At 46.2% G+C, this 25,455-nt stretch overlaps 1 protein-coding gene across 1 annotated transcript in view; it reads right to left on the reverse strand.

Annotated features, from left to right (window-relative positions):
- Positions 1 to 2,992: 2,992 nt before the first annotated feature.
- LOC121435810 (kinesin-like protein KIF28P) overlaps positions 2,993 to 25,455 on the reverse strand; it is a 43,100-nt gene continuing 20,637 nt past the window's right edge. Inside the window, exons 11-23 of the mRNA XM_041635276.1 lie at positions 24,417 to 24,507; positions 23,311 to 23,365; positions 21,692 to 21,815; positions 20,726 to 20,870; positions 18,583 to 18,701; positions 17,965 to 18,072; positions 15,297 to 15,571; positions 13,888 to 14,022; positions 12,990 to 13,156; positions 12,697 to 12,803; positions 12,322 to 12,469; positions 11,448 to 11,635; positions 2,993 to 3,148 (exon numbers count right to left, since the gene is read on the reverse strand). Of these exons, the coding sequence (XP_041491210.1) occupies positions 2,993 to 3,148; positions 11,448 to 11,635; positions 12,322 to 12,469; positions 12,697 to 12,803; positions 12,990 to 13,156; positions 13,888 to 14,022; positions 15,297 to 15,571; positions 17,965 to 18,072; positions 18,583 to 18,701; positions 20,726 to 20,870; positions 21,692 to 21,815; positions 23,311 to 23,365; positions 24,417 to 24,507 (1,818 nt within the window). The remainder of the gene's footprint in view (positions 3,149 to 11,447; positions 11,636 to 12,321; positions 12,470 to 12,696; positions 12,804 to 12,989; positions 13,157 to 13,887; positions 14,023 to 15,296; positions 15,572 to 17,964; positions 18,073 to 18,582; positions 18,702 to 20,725; positions 20,871 to 21,691; positions 21,816 to 23,310; positions 23,366 to 24,416; positions 24,508 to 25,455) is intronic.

A 25,455-nucleotide genomic window follows, 5' to 3' on the forward strand; every position in this document is an offset into this window, starting at 1 on the left:
GGGTGGTGGCGCACACCTTTAATTCCAGAACTCAGGAGGCAGAGGCAGGCAGAGCTCTTGAGTTTGAGGCCAGCCTGGTCTACAAGAGCAAGTTTCAGGACAACCAGGGCTGCATAGTAAGACCCTGTCTCAAGGGGATAAAAGAGGCATTTAAATACATGCATACATTATAGAATTAGCAAAGAAAAGTAATAGCATCCATCACCTCAGATTATTTACCATTTCTTTGTGATGAGAACACAAAACCCCTTTTAGTTAAACACTGTTGATTATGGTCAGTCTGGGACAGAACACACAGACCTACGGCTTATAACTTGTACCATTGACGAAGGACTCCTTTCCCCATTCAACACCGTCCTCAGGCTCCTGGCGGACACCATCCCATTGTCCCTTCTATAGTTATTTTTTGTAGATATGAAATTATATAATGGCTTTCTTTATATAGTTTATTCACTTAACACAATGTCCTCTAAGCTTAGCTGTGTTGTCACAAATTAGAATTTCCCACTTTTAAAGAAAACTTATTTGTTCTTTAACAATTTCATACAAGTATATAATACATCTGGTTTCTCTGACCCACCTCTTCATCGCCCTTCAACCCTGTCAGCCCTTCCAGTCCCTTCCTCTCACTCACGCTTTCCATTTTGTTCTGTGACCATGGCCTTCTGGGCACCCAGGGATTTGGATTGGAGCCCAGGGGCTTCTCAGTGAGTCCACAGCTGAAGACAGTGACTGGCCCGAGTCTGTCCGCAGGCAGTAGTTCAGCAGGGAGCACCTCCCCGGTCTGTGACTGATGGCTGCCAGGCCCAGTGCCGGCAGCCAGAGCTCTGTGACCAGGGTTGCAGTGGCTGTCATGCCCAGAAAAAGCACCCACTGTCATTGTTCCTCTCTTCCAGCCCCCTCTTCCATTGTGTTCCTAAGCTTTAGAGGGGAGTGGCATAAATTATGTCTAGGGATGAGCATTTCATTGTCACTTAGCGTCAGCTCTTTGGCCAGCCATGATTCTCTGCATTCATAGCCACTCACTGCTAAGAGAAGCCTGTCTGGGATTGTCATTTGTGTAAAGGTATAAATAGGAATATTTACAAGGCACTTTAGTACCATATCAATTTAAACAATCTTGTTTTTCTTAAGGTGGAGTAGCATTTGTGTGCACACATACACACATGCCATATTTAAAATTCTGGCTGTGCATTGGTGGGCACCTAAGCCCTAGCTCAGCTGGATAATAACGCTGCAGTGAACATGAAGTAGGCTAGCTTCAACATGCTTATTTCAGCCCCTTTGAGTATACACGCAGTAATGGGATTGCTTGATCATAAGATAATTCTGGTTTTTTAGGAACCTTCAAGGAAGTACTGCATACATTAAGTGATAAAATTGTGAGAACTGAACAAGTTAACAAACAAATGTTTGGAATTATTGATTAGAGTCTGGTACCTGGTAAATGTGTGTTACAGCTCATTATTTTTAAAACTTTAAATTTTTAAGATTTTTTTTTCTGTTTTTCGAGACAGGGTTTCTCTGTGGCTTTGGAGCCTGTCCTGGACCAGGCTGGTCTCGAACTCAAAGAGATCCACCTGCCTCTGCCTCCCGAGTGCTGGGATTAAAGGCGTGTACCACCATCACCCGGCAGTTTTTAAGATTTTATGTGCATTGCTATTTTGCCTACGTGTGTTGTTGGATCCCCTTTAACTTGAGTTACAGACAGTTGTGAGCTGCCATGTAGGTGCTGAGAATTGAACCTAGGTCTTTTGGAAGAGCAGATAGTGTTCTAAACACTTGAGCCACCTCTCCAGCCTCAAGGGTTAACTATTCTTGTAACTTTGTTACTAGATGTCCCCCCTGGCCCTGAAAGGTTTCCTTATACATTCTTCCTAGAGTACTTGGTGTCTGTCAGACTGTAAGACTCACCAACCGTTGATGGAATCAGTATCCACTTAGGACGGACTGTCTGCTGGAGGGAGTTTGCCAACAGTCAGCTCTGCACCTCGTACTGCAGTCCTGCTGCTGAGCCAACTGGTTGTATTTCAGATAAGCATATGAATAGAAAACAAATGGAGGCAACTTGTGGACGGGTGGACTTGGTCCGAGCAGGAGTACAGAATCAATGTGAACTAAGCATTGTCTGTTCTGACAACAGAAGCAAACAACTAATGGGACAGGCTTTGTTTAAAGGGCGGAATGGCCAGGGCAGCCTGGGTTAAGGTGAAACCCTATCTCCGAAAAATAAAAAGAAAACAGAGTGGAGAAGTGGTTCAGCGCTTAAAAGCATGTAATGGTCTCGCAGAAGACCCAAGATCAGTGCCCGGTACCTAGGGTGGGGCTGACAGCTGCCAGTAATTCTAGCTCCAGATGATCCAACTCCCTCTTCTAGTCTAAAAAGGTACCACACGCATGTACAGACACACATACATAGATACCTATAAAAATTATTTTTTAAAAAGGAAAAAAGAAAAGAGTGTGAACTACTTCCCAGGAAAGCACTAATATAAACGTTGGCAATCATTAACCATCCCAGATAATGGATGCGGAAAGAGGGCTTAGAAGGAGGGTGAGTGAGTGGCCCCACGCTGTACAATGTGTAAGTGATAGGTTTAGCCAGGATTGAACTGTGGGCACTCAAACCCAGAGCCTCAGTTTCTGAACATCTACCACAGACATCTCTCTCCATCTGTATACTTATTGATTTTTATAGAATTTTTAAATCCAGTTAAGGTCCAGCGTGGTGGTGGCACAGGTCTGTGATTCCCCATATTGGGCCAGGGGCTTAGGGTGTACAGAGGCAAGATAGGCCAATCTGGTCCACATAGCAAGTCCTTATCAGAAAAGAGGCAAGTGGAGGTATTTTACCTAAAAATGGCAGATGGAATTCCACGAGTCAGTGAAGCTCAGGAACTCAGAACGTGTTTGCAGTTTGCTTGTCCTCACTGCTGGCTGCGCAGTAAATATTCTTTCTTCTTCTTCACTATGAAAGCAACATTGCTCGTCCTCACTGTTGGCTCTGCATTCGATATTCTTTCTTCTTCTTCACTATGAAAGCAACATCATTTTTCAGTCTCCGTAAGCTAGATTCAAGCAGGTCCTCCAAATCCTTTAACATCTGTGACTGTTGGTGCACAAAAGGTCGAAGCATTTGATCGTCTTCCTAAAAATGAAAGGAAAAAAATGACAGTGATGTCATGACTGGAGTGAAAATACTTGGTGCGTGTGAACGAGGTGTCCAGCAAATGTCCATGTGGCTGAAGAGCTGCACTGGACCCTTTGGAGCAGTGGGGACCTGGAGCAGGCGCTTCAGGAAGGCTGTTGGAATGCTCTAGGAGTAGGATGAGATAGATGCCCACAGTTTCAGACTGGAATGCCGTGTTCTTTCAGTGCTGCAGACATTGAGACTTGCACAAGAACTCCCAGACAGAGGCATTTACTGCTTTCTCCCATGCCCGGTGGAAGCACCCCTAGAAGGGATTCCAGAGTCCAGGGAGCATCAGCAGAGGAGGGTGGGGCAGACAGGTGACATGGCACTGGGCTCCGATTTGTTTCCTGGATTATCAATAGATTCTTGCCCGCTATTTCCCCGGTGAATTTTCCATGTTTCTTTTTCCTATTCCAAAGCTAATCATTTATATATTCTGAACATTATCTATGAGGATAGTTATGGGTTAGCAGTCAGGAAGTTTCAGATGCTAGAGCACTTTGGCTTTTTGAGTGAGAGGTGTTCATCCAGTTAAAGTCCATAAAAATATCCCCCAAATCAAAAAACCCTGAGACATGTTAGATAAGGGGAAATCAACCTATGATACAAATTGGTTTGTACTTAGAGTGTGGAGGAGGGTGTTCACAGGTGTGCTGCAGGAGCCTGGAGTTAGTCTCAATTGCTCATGAGGAGCACCTTTTTTTTTTTTTTTTTGAGGTGGATCTCTGCTGTGAAGTCTACTGAATAGGCAAGGCTGACTGGCCAGTGAGCTTCAGGGATCCCCTGCCTGCCTCTCCCTAGGACTAGAATTTTACACACTCACTGCCATGCTTGACTTTTCACACGGTCCCTGGGGTTAAACTCAGGTCCTCATACTTGTGCTGTAGGCATTTTACTGGCTAAACCACCTTTCCAGCCCCCAGTGCTTATTCTTAACTTTATGGGCCTGACTCTATTCATTCCCCGTCAGAATCCCAACAAAATTCTTCACAGACCTTGAAAGAATACTCAACTTCATATGGAAAAACAAAAAACCCAGGATACCTGAAACAATCCTGTACAATACAGGAACTTCCGGAGATCACCATCCCTGACTTCAATCAAGCTCTGCTATAGAGCTATAGTAATAAAAAACACCTTGGGTATTGACATAAAAACAGACACATGGATCAATGGAATCAAATTGAAGACCCTGACATAAATCCACACACCTATAAACACCTGGTTTTTGACAAAAAAGCCAAAATTATACAATGGGGAAAAAGGCATCAACAAATGGTGCTGGTATAATTGGATGTTGACATGTAGAAGATTGCAAATAGATCCCTATCTGTTGTCCTGCACAAACTGCCCAAGTGGATCAAAGATCTCAACATAAATCCATTTACACTGAACCTGATAGAAGAGAAAGTGGGAAGTAGCCATGAACGCATTTGCAGAAGAGACTTCTTCCTGAATATAACACCAGTAGCACAGACACTGAGGTCAACAATTAATACATAGGCCCTTCTGAAACTGAAAAGTTTCTGTAAGGCAATGGACACAGTCAATAAGACAAAATGACAGCCTACATATGGGAAAAGATCTTCACCAACCCCACATTTGACAGAGGACTGATCTCCAAAATATATAAAGAACTCAAGAAAGTAGACATCAAAATACCAAATAATCCAATTAGAAAATGGGGGTATAAATCTAAACAATCCTCAACAGAAGACTCTCAAATGACCAAACGATATTTAGGGAATTTCTCAACATCCTTCAGTCATCAGGGAAATGCAAATCAAAACGACTCTGAGATACCATCTTATACTTGTCAGAATGGCTAATATCAAAAACAGTGATGACAGCTTATGTTGAATGTGGAGTAAGGGGAACACTCCTCCACTGCTGGTGGCAGTGCAAACTTGTACAGCCACTCTGGAAATCAATATGGTGGTTTCTCAGAAAATTGGGAATCAACCTACTTCAAGACCCAGCTATACCAATCTTAGGCGTTCATCCAAAGGATACTCAATTATACTATAAGGACACGTGCTCAACTATGTAAATGACAGCATTATTCCTAATAGCCAGGACCTAGAAACAACCTAGATGTACCTCAATCAAAGAATGGATAAGGAAAAGCTGGTAGTACATTTATACAACAGAGTATTACCCAGCTGTAAAAAAACAAAAAAAAACATCGACCTCATGAAATTTGCAGGCAAATTGATGGAACTAGAAAAAAATAATTCTGCATGAGGTAACTCAAACCCCCAAAGACAAACATGGTTGGTACTCACTCATAAGTGAATATTAGCTGTAAAGTAAAGGATACCAACCTACAATCCACAGCCCCAGAGACTAGATAACAAGGAGAGCCAAAAGAGGGAAGCATGGATTTCCCTGAGAAGGGGAAATAGAAGAGATCTCCTAGAAAACTGGGGGCAAGGGACTAGGGAATGGAGAGGTGGGAGCTTGAGGGAGTGGTTTGGTTGGGCTGGGTGTGGAAGGTGGATTGGAGGCGGATGGAGGGGGAGAGTAATGAAAGTCTTGATGAGGGGTATTTGGGGGCTAGGGAGAGACCTGGTGCCAGGGAAACCCCTAGGAATCCAAAAAAGGATGACCCAAACTAACCCTAGCAATAGTGGAGAGGGTGCCTGAACTGGTCACTTACTGTAAGCAGATTGGTGACTTCCCTAATTGCTATCAGAGATACTCTATTCAGTAACTGATGGAATCAGAGGTAGAGATCCACAGACAAGCACTGAGCTGAGCTCTGGGAGTCTTAAGGGAGGAGGGATTGTACGAGCCAGGGGGATCATGGAGAACCCACAGAGACAGCTGAACTGAGCTCATGGGAGCTCATGGATTCTGGACCAACAGAGAATCTCCATAGGATCAACTTAGGCCCTCTGCATGTGTGTGACAGTTACATAGCTTGGTCTCTTTGTAAGGCTCCCAGATCAGGACCTGTCCCTGGTGCTTGGCTGGCTTTTGAAAACCTGTTCCACATGCTGGATTACCTTGCCCAACCTTGACGCAAGGGGAAGAGCTATGTCCTGCCTCAACTTACTGTGTCATGCTTTGCTCAAGCCCTTGGGAGGCCTGCCCCTTTCTGAATGAAGATGGAGGAGTGGGGAGGGGCTGCAGTTGGTATATAAAATAAATGAAAATGTTATTTAAATAAAATAAAAAATAGAAAAGGGTATTCTGAGTGCTGAATGAGCAAGTCGACCTGCTCACAGCTGGGCACTGATGACAAGAACTCATGTTTGCTGAGCTTCTCCTTCATACTGAAAAAAATAAATGAAGATGTTATTTTCCCTTCCAAAAAAAAAAAAAAAGGATTTCTATTCCTGTGAAGAGACACCAAGACCACATGAAAACATTCAATTGGGGCTGGCTTCCAGTTCACTCCTTTATCATGGCAGGAAACATGGAGGGATACAGGCAGACATGGTGCTAGAGGAGTTGAATTCTACATCTTGATCCACAGAGAGCAGAAAACTGAGACCCTTCCTCCAATAAGGCCACACCTTCTAGTAGTGCCAGTCCTATTGCAGGATATTTGATCACACTGTGAACCCAGAGATTGGATTATTTATTGAAAAACCCTGCTTCTAGTTGTGGTGTAGCTCAACCTGAGTACACACCTTTAATTCAAGAACTTTCTGCCTGAATATTGTAAAATAAAATCAACCATAGGTCAAGAGGTGGAGCAAACAACCACTTGACAGTAAGAGGAAGTCAAGAGGATAGAGAGACACACAGGAAGTAGGAAGGACATCTAGTTGGGAGAGTTTTGTTCAAGTAGGAGCAAGGTTCTTTTTGGGGGGACATCGGCAGAGGAAGAAAGTCATCTGGGTGCTTGCTCTGTCTCTTTGAGCTAGTAGGCTTTCATGCCAGCATCTGGCTCCTGAGAAGCCATCAGATTTGGTAGGATACCTGGGAAATCCTCAAGGAGAGAGTTAAAGCTATTAAAAGGAAAAATGTTCCCACATTAAGAATGGGAAATATAATACTCAGGGTGTCAGGCCCCTGCATAGTGCTACTTTAAATGGCATGGAAATAGAGAAAATGAAAAGATAAATGACTTTATTGAGATTGACATCATACCAATTTATAATTCTTACCAGTCTGGACATTTGATATTTTATCATTAAGAGGCAGAGTGGGGTTTTTTGTGCCAAATGTGGAAAGTAGGTTGATAGGATGCAAGCCTTAGGAAGATTTATAAATGAAAATAAGGAAAATACTCAAACACAGAGGAATTTAGGCAAGAACGTACCATGCCACCATATGGTGACACTGAAGAGGGGTGGCCAAAGTTGTTAGAAAACCAACAGACAACAGGCACTCCCAAGGTTATCAGGGAGTTAAATGGAGTCCTATTAGACTTGAGGATAAGGAAGCACTTGTTCATTGGTATGTATTCACCCTATGTGGTGAATTCATGGGCAACTAGGAGCAGAAGTATCTCACAAGACTGGAAAGAATTGGTAACAGTAATATTGGAGGCTGTCCCCAGTTCTGACGACGAACGTGGTGAAAAGAGTCATAGAACAACAAACAGACCTTGAGGTATTAATAATATTCCCCAAGATCAGTCGCTAGATGATGGTCAGTATGCTGAATTACAAAGGCAGCTTGAATTTGATGATCATGACTTGGCACTATATCATTTAGCAGTTTTAAATGCTTGGGACAAGGTTGAAGAATCAGAGGTCTGAATCATTTACTAAAATTATGCAAGGTCCAAAAGAAGCGTTCACTGTTTTTTTTTTTTTTTGCAACGATTGACTTCAGCTATAAATAGAATAGTATCAGATCCAGAGTCAGACAACTATTAATCAAATCTTTGTCTTTTGAGAATGCTCATTCAGAATGCAAAGGGGCGATTGGGCCTTTAAAAGCAAGAACAGCACCAATAGTTGAATGGATTAGGAATATAGCTGATATTGGATCTCTCATTTATGATGCTACTCTAATAGAAGCATTTCTAAAAGTTTTAAGAAAAATCAAAATGTGAGATGTTTTAATTGTGGTAAACAAGGTCATTTGAAAAGGGATTGTGGGCAAGGCATTCCTAGAAACAGTATTTTCCAGAGATTTTTTTTCTGGGGTATGCAGAGGTGTGGTAAAAGCCAGCATTGGACTAAGGAATGCAGATCAATAAGGGCCAGGCAAGGTAATCTCTGCCATCAGGAAGTACCCTAAGGAACCTCCTACAGGCCCCAAGTTCAAATTTGATTCAGTCATTCCCTGTCAACATTGGAGAAAATCATTCACAGAGCATAAAAATTGACTAGTCTGTTGTTAAAAACAACACTGCTCTGGGTATAATCAGGACAGAACAGCTTCAACAGATAAAACAAAAATTCAAGAGAGACTAGAAAAGAAGTATTTTTGCAAGCTGCTATAAATAATCAGAGATCAAAGCTAAAAATACAAATAAATGACGTTGAAATTGAAGGGTTACTAGACACAGGAGCATATGTAACAATAGTTTCACCAAAATCTTGGTATCCAAATTGACCTCTTCAGGAGGTAAATATTTGGTTTCTAGGGATTGGAACTTTATCTCAGGTAAAACAGAGTAAAAGATGATCAAATGTATAGGGCCAGAAAGAGATAGGAAAAGTAAAGCCGTACGTGGCCATGAATTTATGGGGACATGTCAAATGTATAGGGCCAGAAAGAGAGATAGGAAAAGTAAAGCCGTACGTGGCCATGAATTTATGGGGACATGTCAAATGTATAGGGCCAGAAAGAGAGATAGGAAAAGTAAAGCTGTACGTGGCCATGAATTTATGGGGACATGATTTGTTGTAGCAATGGAAACACAGATTTAACATTCCTCCAATCTCAGCAACAAAGCATAAAATGAATTCTTCTAGAAAAAAAATAGTAAAAGGTATTATCAAGAACAGTCACAGACAGTTCAGGTTATACCTAAGCAGAGCACAGTGGCTGTTGGTCTTTCAAAGGTACGAACCACCGTGTTTAAAATGGGTAACTGACAAATCCGTCTGTGTGGAACAACGACCTTGGACATGAGAAAAATCACAGGCATTAGAACATCTGGTACAGGAACAGCTCAGTGATAAACATATTAAATAATCAACCAGTCCTTGGAATTCTCCTATATTCTTCATTAAAAAGAAATCTGGAAAATGGAGAATGTTAGCAGATTTGAGAGCCCTAAGTAAGGTGATTCAGTCAATGGGCTCTTTACAGCCAGGAATTCCCTTACCCTCTGTTGCCTAAGGGGTGATCTATTATAGTTATTGATTTAAAAGACTGCTTTTTTATATGCCTTTAGAAGAACAAAGGAAAACTTGCCTTCCCAGTTTTTAATTAAAATAATGTTCATTGGGAGGCAGAGGCAGGCAAATCTCTGTGAATCCAAGGCCAGCCTGGTCTATAAGAGCTAGTTCCAGGACTGGCTCCAAAGCAACACAGAGAAACCCTGTCTCAAAAAAACCAATGGATAAATAAATAAATATAAAATAATGTTCAACATATTAAAAGGTACCACTGGAAAACTCTTCCACAAGGAAGGTTAAATAGTCCCACCTTGTGTCAATATTTTGTGCAACAGTCATTAGAACTAATTCATACAGTTTCCTCAATCTATAATTTACTATTATATGGATGATATCTTACTAGCTGATTCAGACTCAGATACCTTAGGAAAAATGTTTGATGATGTAAAGAGAATTTTGCCTTGCTAGAGATTACAAATTACTCCTGGAAAAAAAAATACAATGAGGAGAGCCTATCAATTATCTAGGATATAAGATAGGTTTACAGAAAATTCAACCATAGAAAGTACAGATCAGGAGAGATCAATTACAAACTCCATGATTTTCAAAAATTGCTGGGAGATATTAACTGGCTATGGCCCACAATTGAATTGAACTCAAGAGCTAAGTTATTTTGAACCTTACAAGGTTATAACAATTTAAATATTTTGAGGAAATTTTCAGCTGAGGCTGAGAGAATTGGCTTTGGTAGAATAGAAGTTACAGGATTCACATGTGGATTGCGTGGATCCATAGCTTGACTGTATTCTAGTTTTTCTATCTTCTACTCAGTCTTCCACAGGAGATTGCAGAGAGAAGATAATATCTTAGAATGGATATTGTTATTAGCACACAAACATAGTAAAAAAAAAATTAAAGACCTATGTAGAAAGGGTTTCTAAACTGATTCTGAAAGAAAAATTAAGACTTCGTCAATTAGTAGGTATAAACCTAGCAGAAATTGTTATATCTTTTACTAATGCTGAAAGTGCCTTATTATGGGCAGAAATTGAACATTGACAAAGAGCTTGCAGTAAGTTTTGGGAGAGATTAGCAACAAATATCCCCAAAGCAAGAGACTTCAGCTTATAAAAAATAACTAATTGGATTCTCCCTTGTATAGTAAGGTGGACACCAAATTCTGGAGCCCCTACATTCTATACTGATGCACATAAATAAATCAGGAAAGGCAGGTTTTAAGTCAGAAAAATAAGTGGCTCAAAGCCCTTATGATTTGGTTCAAAAATCAGATCTGTAAGCCATTCTTATGGGTATTAATAGATTTTCCTGGATCTATTAATATAATTACTGACTCTCAACATTCAGAAACTGAACTTATTCCAGATGATTCAGAATTAATTTTGCTATGTATTCAACTACCACAAGCAATCAGAAATAGAAATTATCCTTTCTACATAACATATCAGATCCCATACAGGTCTACTAGGCCTTCTAGCACAAGATAATGATGCAATTGATCAGCCATTAATAGGAAATGGGTTAGAAGCCTCAGAATTTCATGAGCAACACCATTTAAATAGCAAAGATTTGAAGAGTTTATCATTTGGCAACAAGCCAAGGAAACAATAGAAACCCTAACCAGGATAGGTTACACGGTGCTTTATTTTTTATTTTATTTTATTTTGGTTTTTTGAACAGGGTTTCACTGTGTAGCCCTGGCTATCCTGGAACTCACTCTGTAGACCAGGCTGGCCTTGAATCACAGATCCACCCACCTTCCTCTGCTTCCCGAGTGCTGCAATTAAGGGTGAGCACCACCACCGCCTGGCCAGGACCCACACTGTTAAAAGCACTGATTTGCTCATCTGCTCACACACACACCTCCCCACTGTTAAAAGCACTGATTTGCTCATCTGCTCACACACACCTCCCATCTCTGTGCCGTCAAATCTGTGGGCTCAATGGAGTGCTGTCTGGGTGTCACAGGGAGGCTGAGTACTCACGGGGGGTCTGCACTGCCGCAGTCTGAGCAGCTGTTGTCTGGCCATGCTCATGCCTCCATAGAACACCTTCAGGGCTCTGGCCAGCTGTGCATCGCAGCCGGCTTGCTGAGCACACATCTGCTTAGCCTCTCTGACTGTCTGCAGCTGGGCTCTCACCTCAGCTCCCTCTGGGTTATCTGCCCTCCGGGCTGGGGTACAAAGAAAAAAAGTATGGGTTTCTCTGTGTAGATCTAGCTGTCCTGAAACTCACTCCCCTCGACCAGATTGGCATCAAATTTAGAGATCTACGTGTCTCTACCTCCTGAGGGCTAGGATTAAAGGTGTGTGCCACCAGGCCCAGCTTTGGGGACATTTTATGTCTTCACTTATCAGCATATTCCCTTTGGAGCCACTCTAAGAAATCTTAGAGGGCAAAAGAGAAAGGGTTCTGTTCTTTTGTTATGGTCTAAGATATGAGTTAACTCATTAAGATTTCCTGTTCTTCTGGAGCTGGAGAGATGGCTCAACAGTTAAGAGCACTGACTGCTCTTCCAGAGAACCTAGGTTTGATTCCAAATGCCCACATGGTGTCTGACTCCAGTTCCAGGGGTCCTCCTGACAGCCTCTGCTGGCCTGTCTGACTCCAGTTCCAGGGGTCCTCCTGACAGCCTCTGCTGGCCTGTCTGACTCCAATTCCAGGGGTCCTCCTGACAGCCTCTGCTGGCCTGTCTGACTCCAGTTCCAGGGGTCCTCCTGACAGCCTCTGCTGGCCTCTCTGGGCACACATGCACTCAGGCACACATAAAAATAAGTAAATGTTTTTTAAAGACAAATAGCACATTCCAAACATGGGAACTAAGAATGAGATGAGCCAGCAAATGGTACTGTCTCTCACCATGTTGAGCAGAGCCAGTTTTTTCCAGAGATGCCTTGAGAAACACGTTTTCTTCTCTGAGGGCTCGGTTAATGTCTCTGAGCAGCTCCGTCTCCTGCTCTAATGTGAGCAGTTTCTGATAAATTTCTGGTACCTGGTTTGACATGATCTACAGAAGATATGTCAGCTCAGCTTTTGTGGAATTACCTGCAAAGCCTTCCAGACTAGTGGTTCATACCACCTTGTGTAAACAAGGAGGGAATGGGGGCAGGGGCAGGGAGAGGTTTAAATCCCTCGGGACACACAGAAAAGCACAAAACCACTTTCATAAAGGGATGATTCTTGGGGGCTGTCAATGAGGTTGTTCCCCCTTGTCATCTGCCATGAAGTACACACCTGGCTCACAGTCTTCACACTGGAAAATTTCTTGGTATCTACCACAATGTGGCCTTCACCTGGGAGCAGGCTGTCCAGCTGAGAGAAGCCAAATTCAGCACAGCCTTCTGCAGTGTGGGAGAGGGGACCAGAAAGGAAAGACCCCCAGTGAGCTGAAGTGAATATTGAACCCCAGGCCTGGCAGAAGATGGCGCTTGCCCACTGCTCCTCAGACCCGCCTGCCTCCCTCACTCCCTCTCAGCATGGAATCTGGTTGAACAGCACACCTAGGAAGGGAGGAACAAGCAAGGTACCTTGGAGGCCCCACAAGTCAACGACCAGGGCGTTTGTCAGTAAGTAATCCAGGAACTCGCGAGATACACTCAAGGCCACGACGTGGACAGTCTCTTCCATCCGGGGGTTCACGCTCTTCCACACAGGCTTCGTATACAGAGTATTTGGGAGATCATAGACTCTGTACCTGAGGCAAGGATATAAAACATAATTGAAAACCAGAAGGGCCATATCTGTGCAGCTAGCTGAGAAGCTGCCCTGTAACTGAGTCTTGTGGTTTTCTGCCTCCAGCTCTGTCACTCAGCATGAATACCATCACCATCGAGTAGGTAAGTCCAACAGGCAAGAAGGGGTTAATCAGTGTTTACTTTAAAGTGTTATGTTTCCTTGGGAGGTGTTCAGTTTGTACTTGTTTTTGGGGGTTTTTGTTGTTGTTGTTGTTGTTTTGTTTTGAGACACAGTTTCTCTGTGTAGCCCTCGAACTGTCCTGGAACTCACTCTGTCTATAGACCAGGCTCGAGCTCACAGAGATCCACCTGCCTCTGCCTCCTGAGTGCTGGGATCAAGGGTGTGTGCCACCACTGCCCAGCACTTTTTACTTCTTCAAGCACCCTTTCTTTACCTTTCAATATCCTTTGAACCACCTGAATTTAACCCTTTCTGGTTGTATCAGTACTTAACATGGTTTTAGTGGATTTTTTTTTGTGGCAATTCAAATATCTGACCGGTTGCTTTAATCACATAAGAGACTCAGCAGCCATCCTAGGCATGTGGAGGGCCGTGTGGCTGCTCTACGTGATGGAGAGAGTAGCCATTTTGCAGTTGAACAAACAGAAAAACTTAGAATTTTATGATAAATGCATCCACCAGGAGCCACACATATGGTGTGTTCACGGAGCGTGTTGTGCGGATCCATACCCCAGCTGGATGCCCCGGCTTGCCTCTTCCTTTAGCCATTTGACACCAAGGCATCCGACAATGTGAATCTGGAAGTCAAGCCTCTTGCCCAGTAGCTCCAGGGGCTCAATAACCATATCTTCCTCCCCACGGGCCCTACAGACAAGAGTTGAACATCAGTCTCTGGATTAGGCTGGACTCAGGCTAGTTAGTGTTCAAATGTCACAGAAATGAAAGAGTCCTTTAGAGATAGACGATTGCCCTGGAGGACTGGATGGTAGTATCTGCTGTAGAATCCACTCAAGAGCCAGTTCCGGATGGTGCTTCTGGCAAAGAGAGCTCACAGGCCAGAGAAGAAGCCAAACATCTCCGTGTGGCGAATGCATGTGGGTAAGATGCAAAGCCCACACTGAGGACGGTTGGTCCCACTGGGGAGGAGGAAAGGCCAGCTGTCTGCTCAGAGGCTGCAGCCTAATTTGTCATCTGCCTTGGTGAGTCAGTCACAGTCCAGAGTCAGTATGATCCCTCTTGTCCTTGGAAGCTGCCTGAGTCAGCTTTCCGAGTGGGGACCTCTCTTATGTCAACCATGCTCTTAAAGGCTGAAACTCACACATAAGAATGTCATGTTGTTAATTTTCAGTGTGACCCTAGGTAGCTAGTACAGACAGGTGGCACACCAGTGGCCTGAAGTCCCTACAGACACTGCTTTTGGTCAGCTTGGCCTTTTGGACCCAGAACTATAAGACTCTCCTACTCCCTTCTTAAGGGAGTTTCCTCTTCATTAAAACAAAAGGTTACATTGGATGTTTGTATCCAGCCCAGGACTCCTGCCAGACTCTGTGCTTACAATTGCTGAAATGCTGTTATATAAACATCTTATGGCCTAAAACATAAATAATAAATCAGGAGTTTAGGGACAGCACAGAAGGATCCAGACACCTAGTGCCTCCCCACCCCAAACCAAGGAGCAAAGCTCTGGCCTCTGCCAAGAATGGAGATGGAAAAGCAGAAACCAACTTTCTGCTTCTGGCCCTGATGCCTGCCAAGTGTGACAAGCACCTTGTGTAGTGGATGCCAGACCTGCAAGGTGCCAGGAGCAGGCTGTGGCTGAGGGTAAGCATGTCCACAACACAGGCTTCCTTCCCAGGGTTCCCTCATGGAACCAGCCCAGGCTTTGGGTTCTCAGCGTTCCTCATGCCATCTGCTGTTTTGTGGGATGTCTCCTGATTCCCCGGGTCCCTGGGGCAGTGCTGTCTCTAATGCTAGCCATTTGTCAAGAATCAGATTCAACGAGGTCAAGTCATAAATGAGTTCATTCTCTTGTCTGCTTGTCTCATGGGTAACCCCTTAAAAGGACCGAGTTGATTTCCTTCCACCCTTCATGAGAACTCGGGCTCTTTTGAGCATCCTGGGAGGGGACCAAGACTCACCATCCCTCCGGGGAGCAGGGAGTGATGCGGATGTGCAATACTGCCTCCTCCAGCCCGTCATAGTTCAGAAACTCCACCTGTTCCTCCAGCATCATGCGGTAAGCCAGGGACTGCAGCCAAATGTGTGCTGAGCCCAAGTGGACAACCTCCACAGGGTCCCAGAAAGGGTCATCTTCCTGAGCCACCTGGCTGTCTTCACTCTCTAGAAAGTGCTGGTAAAGTTCCTCCATCAGGAATTTCCTATTGATAAACTTGGATTTTGACCAAATCCATACCTGGGGATGCAAATGGGGTCACCCAGAATCTTAGTTACTGTTCTATAAACTCGGTTTTTGACCAGATCCATACCAGGGAAGGCAAGGGAAGTCACCTGGCATCTTAGTTACTTTTGTGCGTCTGTGAAGAGACACCATGACCGAGGCAACCTGTAAATGAACATACTCAACTGGGGGCTTGCTTACGGTTTCAGAGGGGTTAGTCCATGATCATCATGAGGAGAAGCTGGCAGCAGGTCAGCAGACATGGCCCTGAGCAGGAGCTGGAGTGTCACATTCTGATCCACCAATTAGAGGCGGAGACAGACTGGGCCTGGCGTGAATGTCCAGTGACACACCTCCTCCAACGGGGAGACACCTAATCCTTCCCAACACAGTTCCACCAACTTGGAATCTAAACATTCACATGCATGAGCCTATGAGAGCCAATATTATCCAAACTACCAGGCCATGTCCCGTTTCATTTGCTGCTTAAACAACGCATCTTTTATCCACCCTGTGCCTCCTAATGGGTTGAGTTTTGGGAAGATCACATACTACTCTCAACAAACAACTTTTTGAGGCCCTTCCAGAACCACATTGTAAGTGATGGCAGTGGTGCCAGAGAGATAATGATGGCTGATTAAAGGTAGAGAGGCCATGAACCAAGGCGGCTTGGTGGTGTCTAGAAGTTGGCAAAAGCAAGGAAATAGATTTAGCCACTGGTTTTCCACAGAACAGCAGGGCTCAGCAAGATCTGTGTGGACTCACAGCCCACAGAGAGCTAAGTTAAACCCTGGGGGAGTCAGTGAGTCGACAGTGCTTGGCATGGACAATAGAGGACAAATACAGAACAACTGGTCTACCAGAAAGCCGAGCGGCTCCACAGCAAAAGCAGAGCCCTTCGCTGGATGGGCAGCCCCTTCCGCCTCCCCTGTAGCTAAGCACACAGGCACGTTAGCTCCATTTCTCAGAAGCTCACAAAGGGGTTCCATTCTTGTTCAGGGATTCACCAGTGAGCAACAAGTCCAAGACAGGAGTTACTGCCTCTTACTGCAAGAGCAGGGCCTCTTCAAATACCTGCTCTGGAGAGAAACTTAAGAGAAATCCAGTTAGAAGTTTTCTTGTCTGAAAATGTCACATCAGAAGTGGTATGAAGTAAAACCAACAACCCCTTGGCAACTAGAATAAAAACAAAGCCAATGGCTAAGGCCTTGACTCCATGAACATCACCTTCACTGGAAAAGTTGTATGACAAACGCAGATTTTTCAGTCTCTCTGGCCTCCAGGCATGTAAGGAAGCACCAAAGATGTATGTTTCTGTCCTGTGCTCACCTATACCATCTGGGTAAACTTCCAGGCTTAAGTCAGGTCTTTATCATCTCTATTCCTACTGGCTATCCAGGAGCTCACTATATAGACCAGGCTAGCCTTAGAGACCCACCTACCTCTGCCTCCTGAGTGCTGGGATTAAAGGTGTGTACCACCACCTTGGATCTCTGGTCTACAGGCAGGGCTACACAGAAACTGTCTCAAAAAATAGAACCATGCTCTGTAGAGCATTTCTTAACTAGTGATTGATATAAGAGGACTGAGCACATGGCTGGTGGGACCACCATGGGCTGGTGGTCCTGCATTCTATAGGAAACAAGCTGAGTGAACCATCAGGAGCAGGTCAGTAAGCAGCACTCCTCTGTGGCCTCCAGATTCCTGCCTGCCTTGGTGTGGGAAGTCCTTTTGTATGTGTTATTTTTATTGGCTAACAAGTAAAGAATCTGCCTTGGCCTGTGACAGGTAAAGTAGAGCTGGGGGCGGGGGGACTAAACTGAATGCTGGGAGAAAGAAGGCGGAGTCAAGAGACATCATGGATCCACCAGGGGAAAAAGACGCGAACTGCTAGCTGGAACCTTGCCGGTAGGCCACAAGCCTCATGGTAAAATATAAAACAATAGAAATGGGTTAATTTAATATGTAAGAACTTGCTAGAAATATGTTAGAGTCATTGGTCAAGCAGTGTTTTAATTAATATAGTTTCTGTGTAATTGTTTTGGGGCTGAGCAGCCAGGAACAAACAGTCTCCTACTGCCTTGGCTTGAGTTCCTTCCTTCTCTGCTTTCAATGATAAACTATTACACAGGAGAGCGAGTGAAATAAACCCTTTCCACCCCAAGCTGCCTTTGGTTATGGTGTTTCATCACAGCAGTAGTGACCCTGAATAAGCGCAATGTCACTAGAAAAGATCCTAGGAACTGGCACTATGAGAGAAAGACCAGGACACAAAACAAAGAGTCCCCAGACTCAGCTCCTACTCAGAGAGCATCTGGGTTCTTGTCTAGGTTGTAGCTGGCAAAAATCCCCTGTGTACTTTGGAAGCTCTCCAAGGACACCACGCCTGCCCACTGATGGGGTCTTACCTCGTGAGTGCTTGGTTTAGTCACCTTCACCATGACTTCTTTCTGGAGGTCGAAGCCCCTGGAATCTGATGATGCCAAGTTCTTCACCTTCAATTCCATTTTAAGTCCCTGGTAAAGAGACAGCTCACTAAACAATCCCCTCAATCCTATTCCTTTTACAGTCTCTTCCCCATTCTTTCCAGCCCTAGGCTTCGTAAAAGAGCACAGCCTGGCTCTTCCTGTTCCTAGGAGTTTCTGCCCCACCAAATAGCAGAACACCAGCATCTCCCAGTGGTATCCTGAACTAATGTTTATACTTCCTAAGTTGGTTAACTCCCTTTCAAGGCTCCTGCTGACTGGGATCTTGTTCTCAGGGGCTAACCCTAGGCCAGGTCTACTCTGTGGTATATCAGCCACTGAGGTGCTGGAGAGGCATGGGGACTTCAGAGGTGGTCAATTATGGCCACTAAGTGCTGGTCTGGGATGCTAGTGCCAGGTGCTCAGCTGGCTGGGAAGGCCTGAGGGTTAGTTTAACTCTGTCCCTAGCTCTCAGTGCCATCGTGGGAAAAGCTTCATCCTTCCCCAACCTCGAACCTTTGAGGACCTGACATTCTGTCATCACTGGGGGTGAAAGGTCACCTTCTTTAGCTCCTTGCTCATCTGATTTGCCTCCACAACCAGCGGCATGAGTTTGATGTAGTCCTGGAAGACAGCTAAGACGCTGGGGTCAGCTTGGCCATCTCCGGGGCTCCCAGTACCTAGCGAGAGTCATGGAGGAAGTAAGTCTGTTTGTTCAGTGACACTTTTCTCCTTCACGAAACACACACTCAGCTGTTCACTTACACTGCCTCAAAATCTTGGTGGCTTCAAGGCCCTCAGTCCAGTGCAGTTCTGGACTGTCCAGGAAGGAGGGTTAAAGGAAGTAGAAGCCAATGGGCCAGAGGAAGGGCTGAATCCTCAGTGACCCAGCAAATAATTTGTTCTCCTTCAGTGTCTGGGTGCTATGGCGGAAGGGTCATAGGGACTATGGGAGGTCCTGAGCCTCTCTCCAGACTTGGAAGAGTACTGCCTTGTGTTAGGACCTGCCTGCTCCTTAGAGACTTCCCGCCCTTGGGTCACATGGCACCGATGCCTCAGAACTTCCCACCAGGCTGCCATGGAACCCACCATCATCACCAGGACGAGAATGCTTCAGCCCAGGGCCCAAGGTTTGATGAACTTCCTGTCACCACCGTCCCTATGCTGGGAACAGTCAGTTATGGAGAACTAAATGGAAAGGGTTATTTGTGGATGGTTTTGCTATGGTTTTGTGTGTGTGTGTGTGTATACAGTGTGCACGCAGAGACCAAACAAAGAAGGGGGTCATGTCTTCTATCACTTTCCACCTTATTCCCTTGAGGCAGTGTCTCTCCATGAACCTAGACAAGCAGTCACTAAGCCCCAGACAACCCTCTTGTCTCTGTCCCTCATGAGACAACACTCAGCTCTTTACATGGATGACGGTATAAACGTGTGTCCTCGTGGCTATGATGTTAGCATTCTTAACCACTGAGCCAGCTTGCTAACCCTGGCCTTGGGTTTACGCCAAGAACTTAAGAATGTGGGTATGGTAATCCCAGTTCTCAGTAGGCTGAGGCAAGTTAACACCTTGAGACCACCTTGAGCTACATAGTGAGTTTCGAGCTAGCCTTAGGTACCTCGTGAGATCTGAATCTGAGTTAAGTGGCTCATACCTGTCATCTCAGCACCCCACTGCCCCTCAGCTGTGGCTTTATTAAGGTAAACAGAGCCTAGTACATCACAAAGACCTCAGTGGGATCCAGCCAACCCTGTGCATATGACTTGGGGCTGGGGGAGGAGGTGTGGGAAGGTGTTAAGGAGTTCTGCCTGAGGAATAAGGGGAGGTGGACAGGTAGAGAGTGGAGCCTCTAGGAACCCGTGAGGAATCCTACATAGTGGCAGGGGTGGAGGGTGGGTTGAGGGGCAAAAGATTATATTCCACTCAGAAACCCAGAGCTGCAGCTTCTTCCAGACCAGGGCCTGGACCTCGCCCCTCCCCATCTCTCCAGCCCAGAGCAGGTTCTCAGTGTGTGCTGGAGCGCTCCCCACTGGCTGAAGGCTTTTATCTAACCCACCCATCTCCTCAGCATTTTTTTTTTTTTTTTGGTTTTTCGAGACAGGGTTTCTCTGTGGCTTTGGAGCCTCTCCTGGAACTAACTCTGTAGACCAGGCTGGTCTCGAACTCACAGAGATCCGCCTGCCTCTGCCTCCCGAGTGCTGGGATTAAAGGCGTGCGCCACCACCGCCCGGCAGGACTAGCTCTTGTAGACCAGGCTGGCCTCGAACCCACAGAGCTCCGCTTCCTCTGCCTCCCGAGTGCTGGGATTAAAGGCGTGCACCACCACGGCCCGGCTCTCCCCAGCATCCTTGCTTCCACTTGCTGCACTGAGCACGTTCCCATACCAAGCTTCATACCATGGACTATCTTCCTCCTCATCCCTAGGGAAGGGCCAGTGACCTCAACACACGGTTGACATCTATTCAGTTTTCTATTTCTCCATTTCGGGGCTGATGATGTAGCTCAGTGGAGCACTTGTCTGGCTTGCAAAACCACAAAACCTTGGGTTTTATCGCCAATACACACACAGAGAGAGAGAGAGAGAGAGAGAGAGAGAGAGAGAGAGAGAGAGAGCAGATTTTAACTTTCTGCATACTGTACTCTGGCTCCATGAAAGCAGTTGTTTTTATGTTTTCCCAGGAAGGCAGGTCCAGGATTGCTTACCAAGCATGTCCATGCTCATTCCCTCAGCAGCTGCCCGCTCCAGCTGGAAAAAGTCATAATCGTATCTACTCAAATCTTCATCACCTCGCTCTGAGGGAAACCCGATGTAGAGGAAGGCACTGTTGGATCCCAAGATGATGCGGTCCTGGAAGGGAGAGCGTAGGGAGGAAAGGCCTGCTCCAGGGTTCAGGCTTCTGGAGCCGGAGTGGAGAGAGCCGAGGACACTCTTGACTCTGTGACCACCGAGATTCAGACCTCTGCCAGGATGTGTGGTCTGAGCCTCAGAAGAAAAGCACGGGGGGGGGGGGGGGGGGTCTGTAGCGTGCACTGGGGTCTGATTCAGGTTAGGTTATCGGAGTTCCTCTGAGAGGGCAGAGGTTTATGTGGGGGCAACAGTGAGGTAGACCACACTGATGGGCCACTAGAGGGAAGTCCTTGGGATGGGGTGTGTGCTGGACAATGAAGCTAGGGAGGGCTCACCCAGAGCTTCTAAAAGAGGACTGAGCCTCCTGCCTGGCTCAGAGGCTTGTGGCTCCTGTGTATAGTGATTGAGGGAGGAAGAAGGCTTCAGGGCAGCCAGTAGAGCCACTGTGGTGGTAGAGACTCCAACCAGCGTGGCAGAACAAATGGGAACAAAGAGGGACTGATGTAGGCAGGTAACTCGTCACTCCCCAGGGCAGGCTTTTAGGCCTCAGATGTCATCAAATGTGAGCGCCAAGCAGGGTCTTGAGGAGTAGCCATTTCCACCCTCCTTGTGTTACGGAGGATGTTCCCGAGATACAGTGAGTTGGGAGCAGGTCTGTCCCCCCAGACCTGTGCAACCTGGCAGAGGTAGGAAGCCCCAGGCCTGGCCAGTCCCTCTCACTGTGACAGGAGACATTTCACAAGAGAGTCCTGCTCCCCCCTGCCCTTGTCACCATCTTGAGGTAGCACGGTAGCACTTCTGTGGCTGGGCAGGGGACGTACCAAGTGCTGCAGCTTTGTCCTGCTGGTGACAGGGACCCCGTTAACAATCACCTTGCACTCGCCGTGTGGTGCGACTGTCACTTTACCGTCCAGATTCACGAAAGAAGCGTGTTTATCTGAAATCCTAAGACAAGAGTTTTTCAGGGTCACCCAGTAAATTATGATTTCAAGGCTGGTCGAGTTGCACAATGAGACCCACAGCTATGGTCAATGGGGAAGCTCCCACTGTCCCTCACCCCACACTGAAGGTGCAGGGCCTGGCCTTGGAGAGGGCAAGGAGTTGGAAGAGAACAAAGACGCTTTTCTATTGACAGAGCAAACTCTAGCTGAGGGCCTGCAGCTGCCAGGAACCACCAGCTGCTGAGACCGTCACAAGTCTGTGAACGCTACAGCTAGCAATGGAGAAATGAAAACATGTTTCATTAGCCAAGATTGTGTATCAAAAGGTAGTAAAGAGCAGTGGTGTGTGTACACCAGGCCAAACGATCCGCCAGAAAGGAGGGAATGGATTCCCAGGATGTCAGCAACATGGGTGCAACAGGAGGGCATTATGAAATCAACCAGGTACAGAAAGACAAATAACCACATGTTCTCACCCACACGTGGAGGTCAAGACACTGGTCTCGAAGAGAAGAATGCTTGCCATAGCTGGGGGTGAGGGAGGCAGGGCATGGGAGTGGATGAGGGGATGGTTAATGACCCCAGGGGTGGATCTTGATAGGAAGAGAGCATCTGGTGTTCTACAGCATAAGCTTATGAGGCTCAAAGTCATTAGCTGAAAGTTTCAAAATCCCTAGCACACCTGACCACCCGCCATTGTATGTATGTTCTGGAAATCACTCCACAGAGCACAAATACACAGAACTATGGTGCCGATTAAAACATATGTATGGTACTTTAAAATTTTTTTGCTTCTTTTGGTTTTTGTTGTTTTTTTCAAGACAGGTTTTCTCTGTGTAGCACTGGCTGTCCTGAAACTCTTTGTAGACCAGGCTGGCCTCGAACTCATAGAAATCCACCTGCCTCTGCCTTCCAAGTGCTGGGATTAAAGGCGTGTGCTACCATGCCTGGCTTAAAAATTTTAAAAGCTGCTTCAGTAAGGGCTTCAAACAGCGGAGGAGACAGCCCCCTGAAGATACAGTCGTGATAGACTCCCAAGACGTGCCTGGCCTTCCATCTCCCCTTGTTGTTGGCAGGGTCACCTTACTTCTGCTCATGCGGTTTTGTCTTACAGGATTTCCGCTGCCATCCCTTTTCTCCCAAGATGAGTGGGGGAAACAGGTGTGCACCACACGATGGACTTCAGGGCTCTCCTGCATGAGCACTGGAGGAGGTACTGAGGGAGGTCTGGGAACTTTTTAATATTGCCCATCCAGCAGGACTTACAGTGTGGCTTACATACAACCAGATGACTTTCCAGAATCTACTCCAGTGAAGCATGTTAGCACAGTCCTGACAACCCAACACTCAGAGGAGGTGGCAGGGGGATTTCGTGTTTGAGGCCAACCTGGGCTACATAGTGAGATCCTGTCTCAAAACAAAAAGCAAAATGCCGAACAAGACAGATCTCTGGGTTGAGAAGGTCTGGTCCTCTAGTTTGGGGCGGGTGCTGTTCTTACCCCAGGCCTTGAAGACGGATAGCATTTGAAGCAGCCCGACCAGCGTCACAGGAGCCTGGAAAGAGTTGGGACAGTTTATCTTCAAATTGGCAGCATCTGGTCTTGATGAAGTAATGCTCGGCAGTCTGAGTGTGGCATTTTTTCTTCAATAAGAGTGTGCAAAGAGTCCCTCCCCCATTGGAGCTGTCAATCACTAACAGCACCTGGATATGACCTTGCTTCATGGATAATTGTTTTACTTTCTGCTCTTTTTGTCTTGGGATCCCCAACTTGGTGAAAATGCCACCTTTTTCATGGCCCTTAGTCTTCAGTGACCCACTGAAGCTGGGACAGCAAAGAAGCTCTGTTTCTATGGTGACCAGCCCCTCAGGGTGTACCATGTCCCCTGCAGCTCCTGGGTGCCTCTGGTTATCCTCCAGCCACCATCTTACACAGGGCTTAGCCACGCATAGTGCTCAGGGAAGGGAGAACAGGGATCGGGCCAACTCTGGGCATTGAATGCCAACCCATTCAGTAGCATCCATATTGGAGAGACATTCCAAAGGCTGCCACATCCTCAGAAACCACTAGACAAACACGTGATGTGACCACGTGTGGGTGGCGGATAAATAGCATGCAGTATAGGTAAACGATAGAGACCATTTACCTTAGCAAGGAAAGAAATTCCCAACCACGCTACAACTGGAATGGGTTTAACGATATCAGTGAACTAAGCAGGCACAAAAGACAAGTGTGTGTGTGATTTCACTGCTTTGAGGCACCACACATGGAGGAATCCAGACACAAAAAGAATGGTGGTCACCCAGGCTCAGGAAGGGGAGGTGGGGAGTTGGCCTTTAATGGGTACAGAGTTTCCATATGAGGTGATGGTGGAAAGTTCTGGAAATATGGAGATGATTTAGTGTCTATGCACTGTGTACTCAAGAGTGGTTAGAGAGGTGAGCTTTATGCTGTATGTTTTGGAATACAAAATTAAAACTATCAAAAAAGGAAAGGGAGAGAAAGGGATGGAGGGAGAGAGAAGGGAAGAGGGGGAAGGGGGAAAGAGAGGGAGAAGAAAATGGAATCAGAGCTGGCGGGGGTGGGGGAGCAGGAGGATCAAGTACCGTTGTGAATGAAGAACTTGAGAACACCTGTGAGCTGTGGGTCCTCGTTGACATTGAGAAGGTGTGGGAGCACCTTCACCATCTGCTGCTCCTAAAAAGACACAGAAAAGCCTGTAGATACCTAAGGCCCCAGGTCCTCAAGAGGGAAGGGAGCTGTCGGGACATGCCTGTTCCAAGGCCCAGGGGCCTCCCTTCCTGTCCCTCCCCCCCCAGTCGTCTTCTGCTGTTCCTCCCCCCTTTATTCTGCCTCACCTTTTTCTCTTCAGGCCCCCGACATCCTCAGGCTCCTTGCTCCCCTCTGGGTGGCCCCTCCCTGGATATCTTAAATTGCTGCTACCTGACTAAGCCGCAGCTAGAATGTCTAGTGAAGAACGGAACACTGCATTCTCCCTCAGTGAGGCCCAAACGCATTTCAGTCTTCCCCTCTCACCCAGGGTGGGACCCTGCTGTGCTCACAGAGGGTGGACAAGCTGAACTAGAGCAAACACTGTGCCTTAGGGTGATGTTTAGACCCTAAAGTTCCTCTGATTAAGAGCAGAGAACACGAAAGCTCTGGTGGTTAGAGTTCACTGAAGTCAAGTTTTCTAGACCTGCACCCTGAATTCCACTCAAACCCAGAGTCATACAGGGCCACCCTGCCACAGGGTGCTATTTAATAGGGCTTCCGCTGGCACCCGAGTTTTGCCTAGACCTTCAGAATCCTTGACCTCTAACTCTATCTCCACAGACCACACGCTATTCTACTTCTACCCCCTGAGGCTTCATTCTGGGCTTCAGGAACTTTCCTGTAGCCAAGTTGGGTTCTCCCTTCTCTCCCAAGAGTTCCAGGTCTGGTCCAAGACTTGGGTATTTGCTTGGAGCCTCGTGGCTTAAGAATAAGGTTCTGGAGAGGTAGGAAGGAGGGCGTGTTTCTCACCCGTGGATGTTCACAGCCTGGCTCAGAAGCTGGGGTGTGGCTCAGTGCTGCACAGAAGTTTGCCTAGCATTTGCAAGGCCCTGGATTTCACCCCTAGCACCCCAAAACAATAAATATTATACT

The sequence above is a fragment of the Microtus oregoni genome, unplaced genomic scaffold (assembly GCF_018167655.1).
Source record: "Microtus oregoni isolate MIOR12 unplaced genomic scaffold, Mior012 000047F_ref0000412, whole genome shotgun sequence".
Classification (NCBI taxonomy): domain Eukaryota; kingdom Metazoa; phylum Chordata; class Mammalia; order Rodentia; family Cricetidae; genus Microtus; species Microtus oregoni.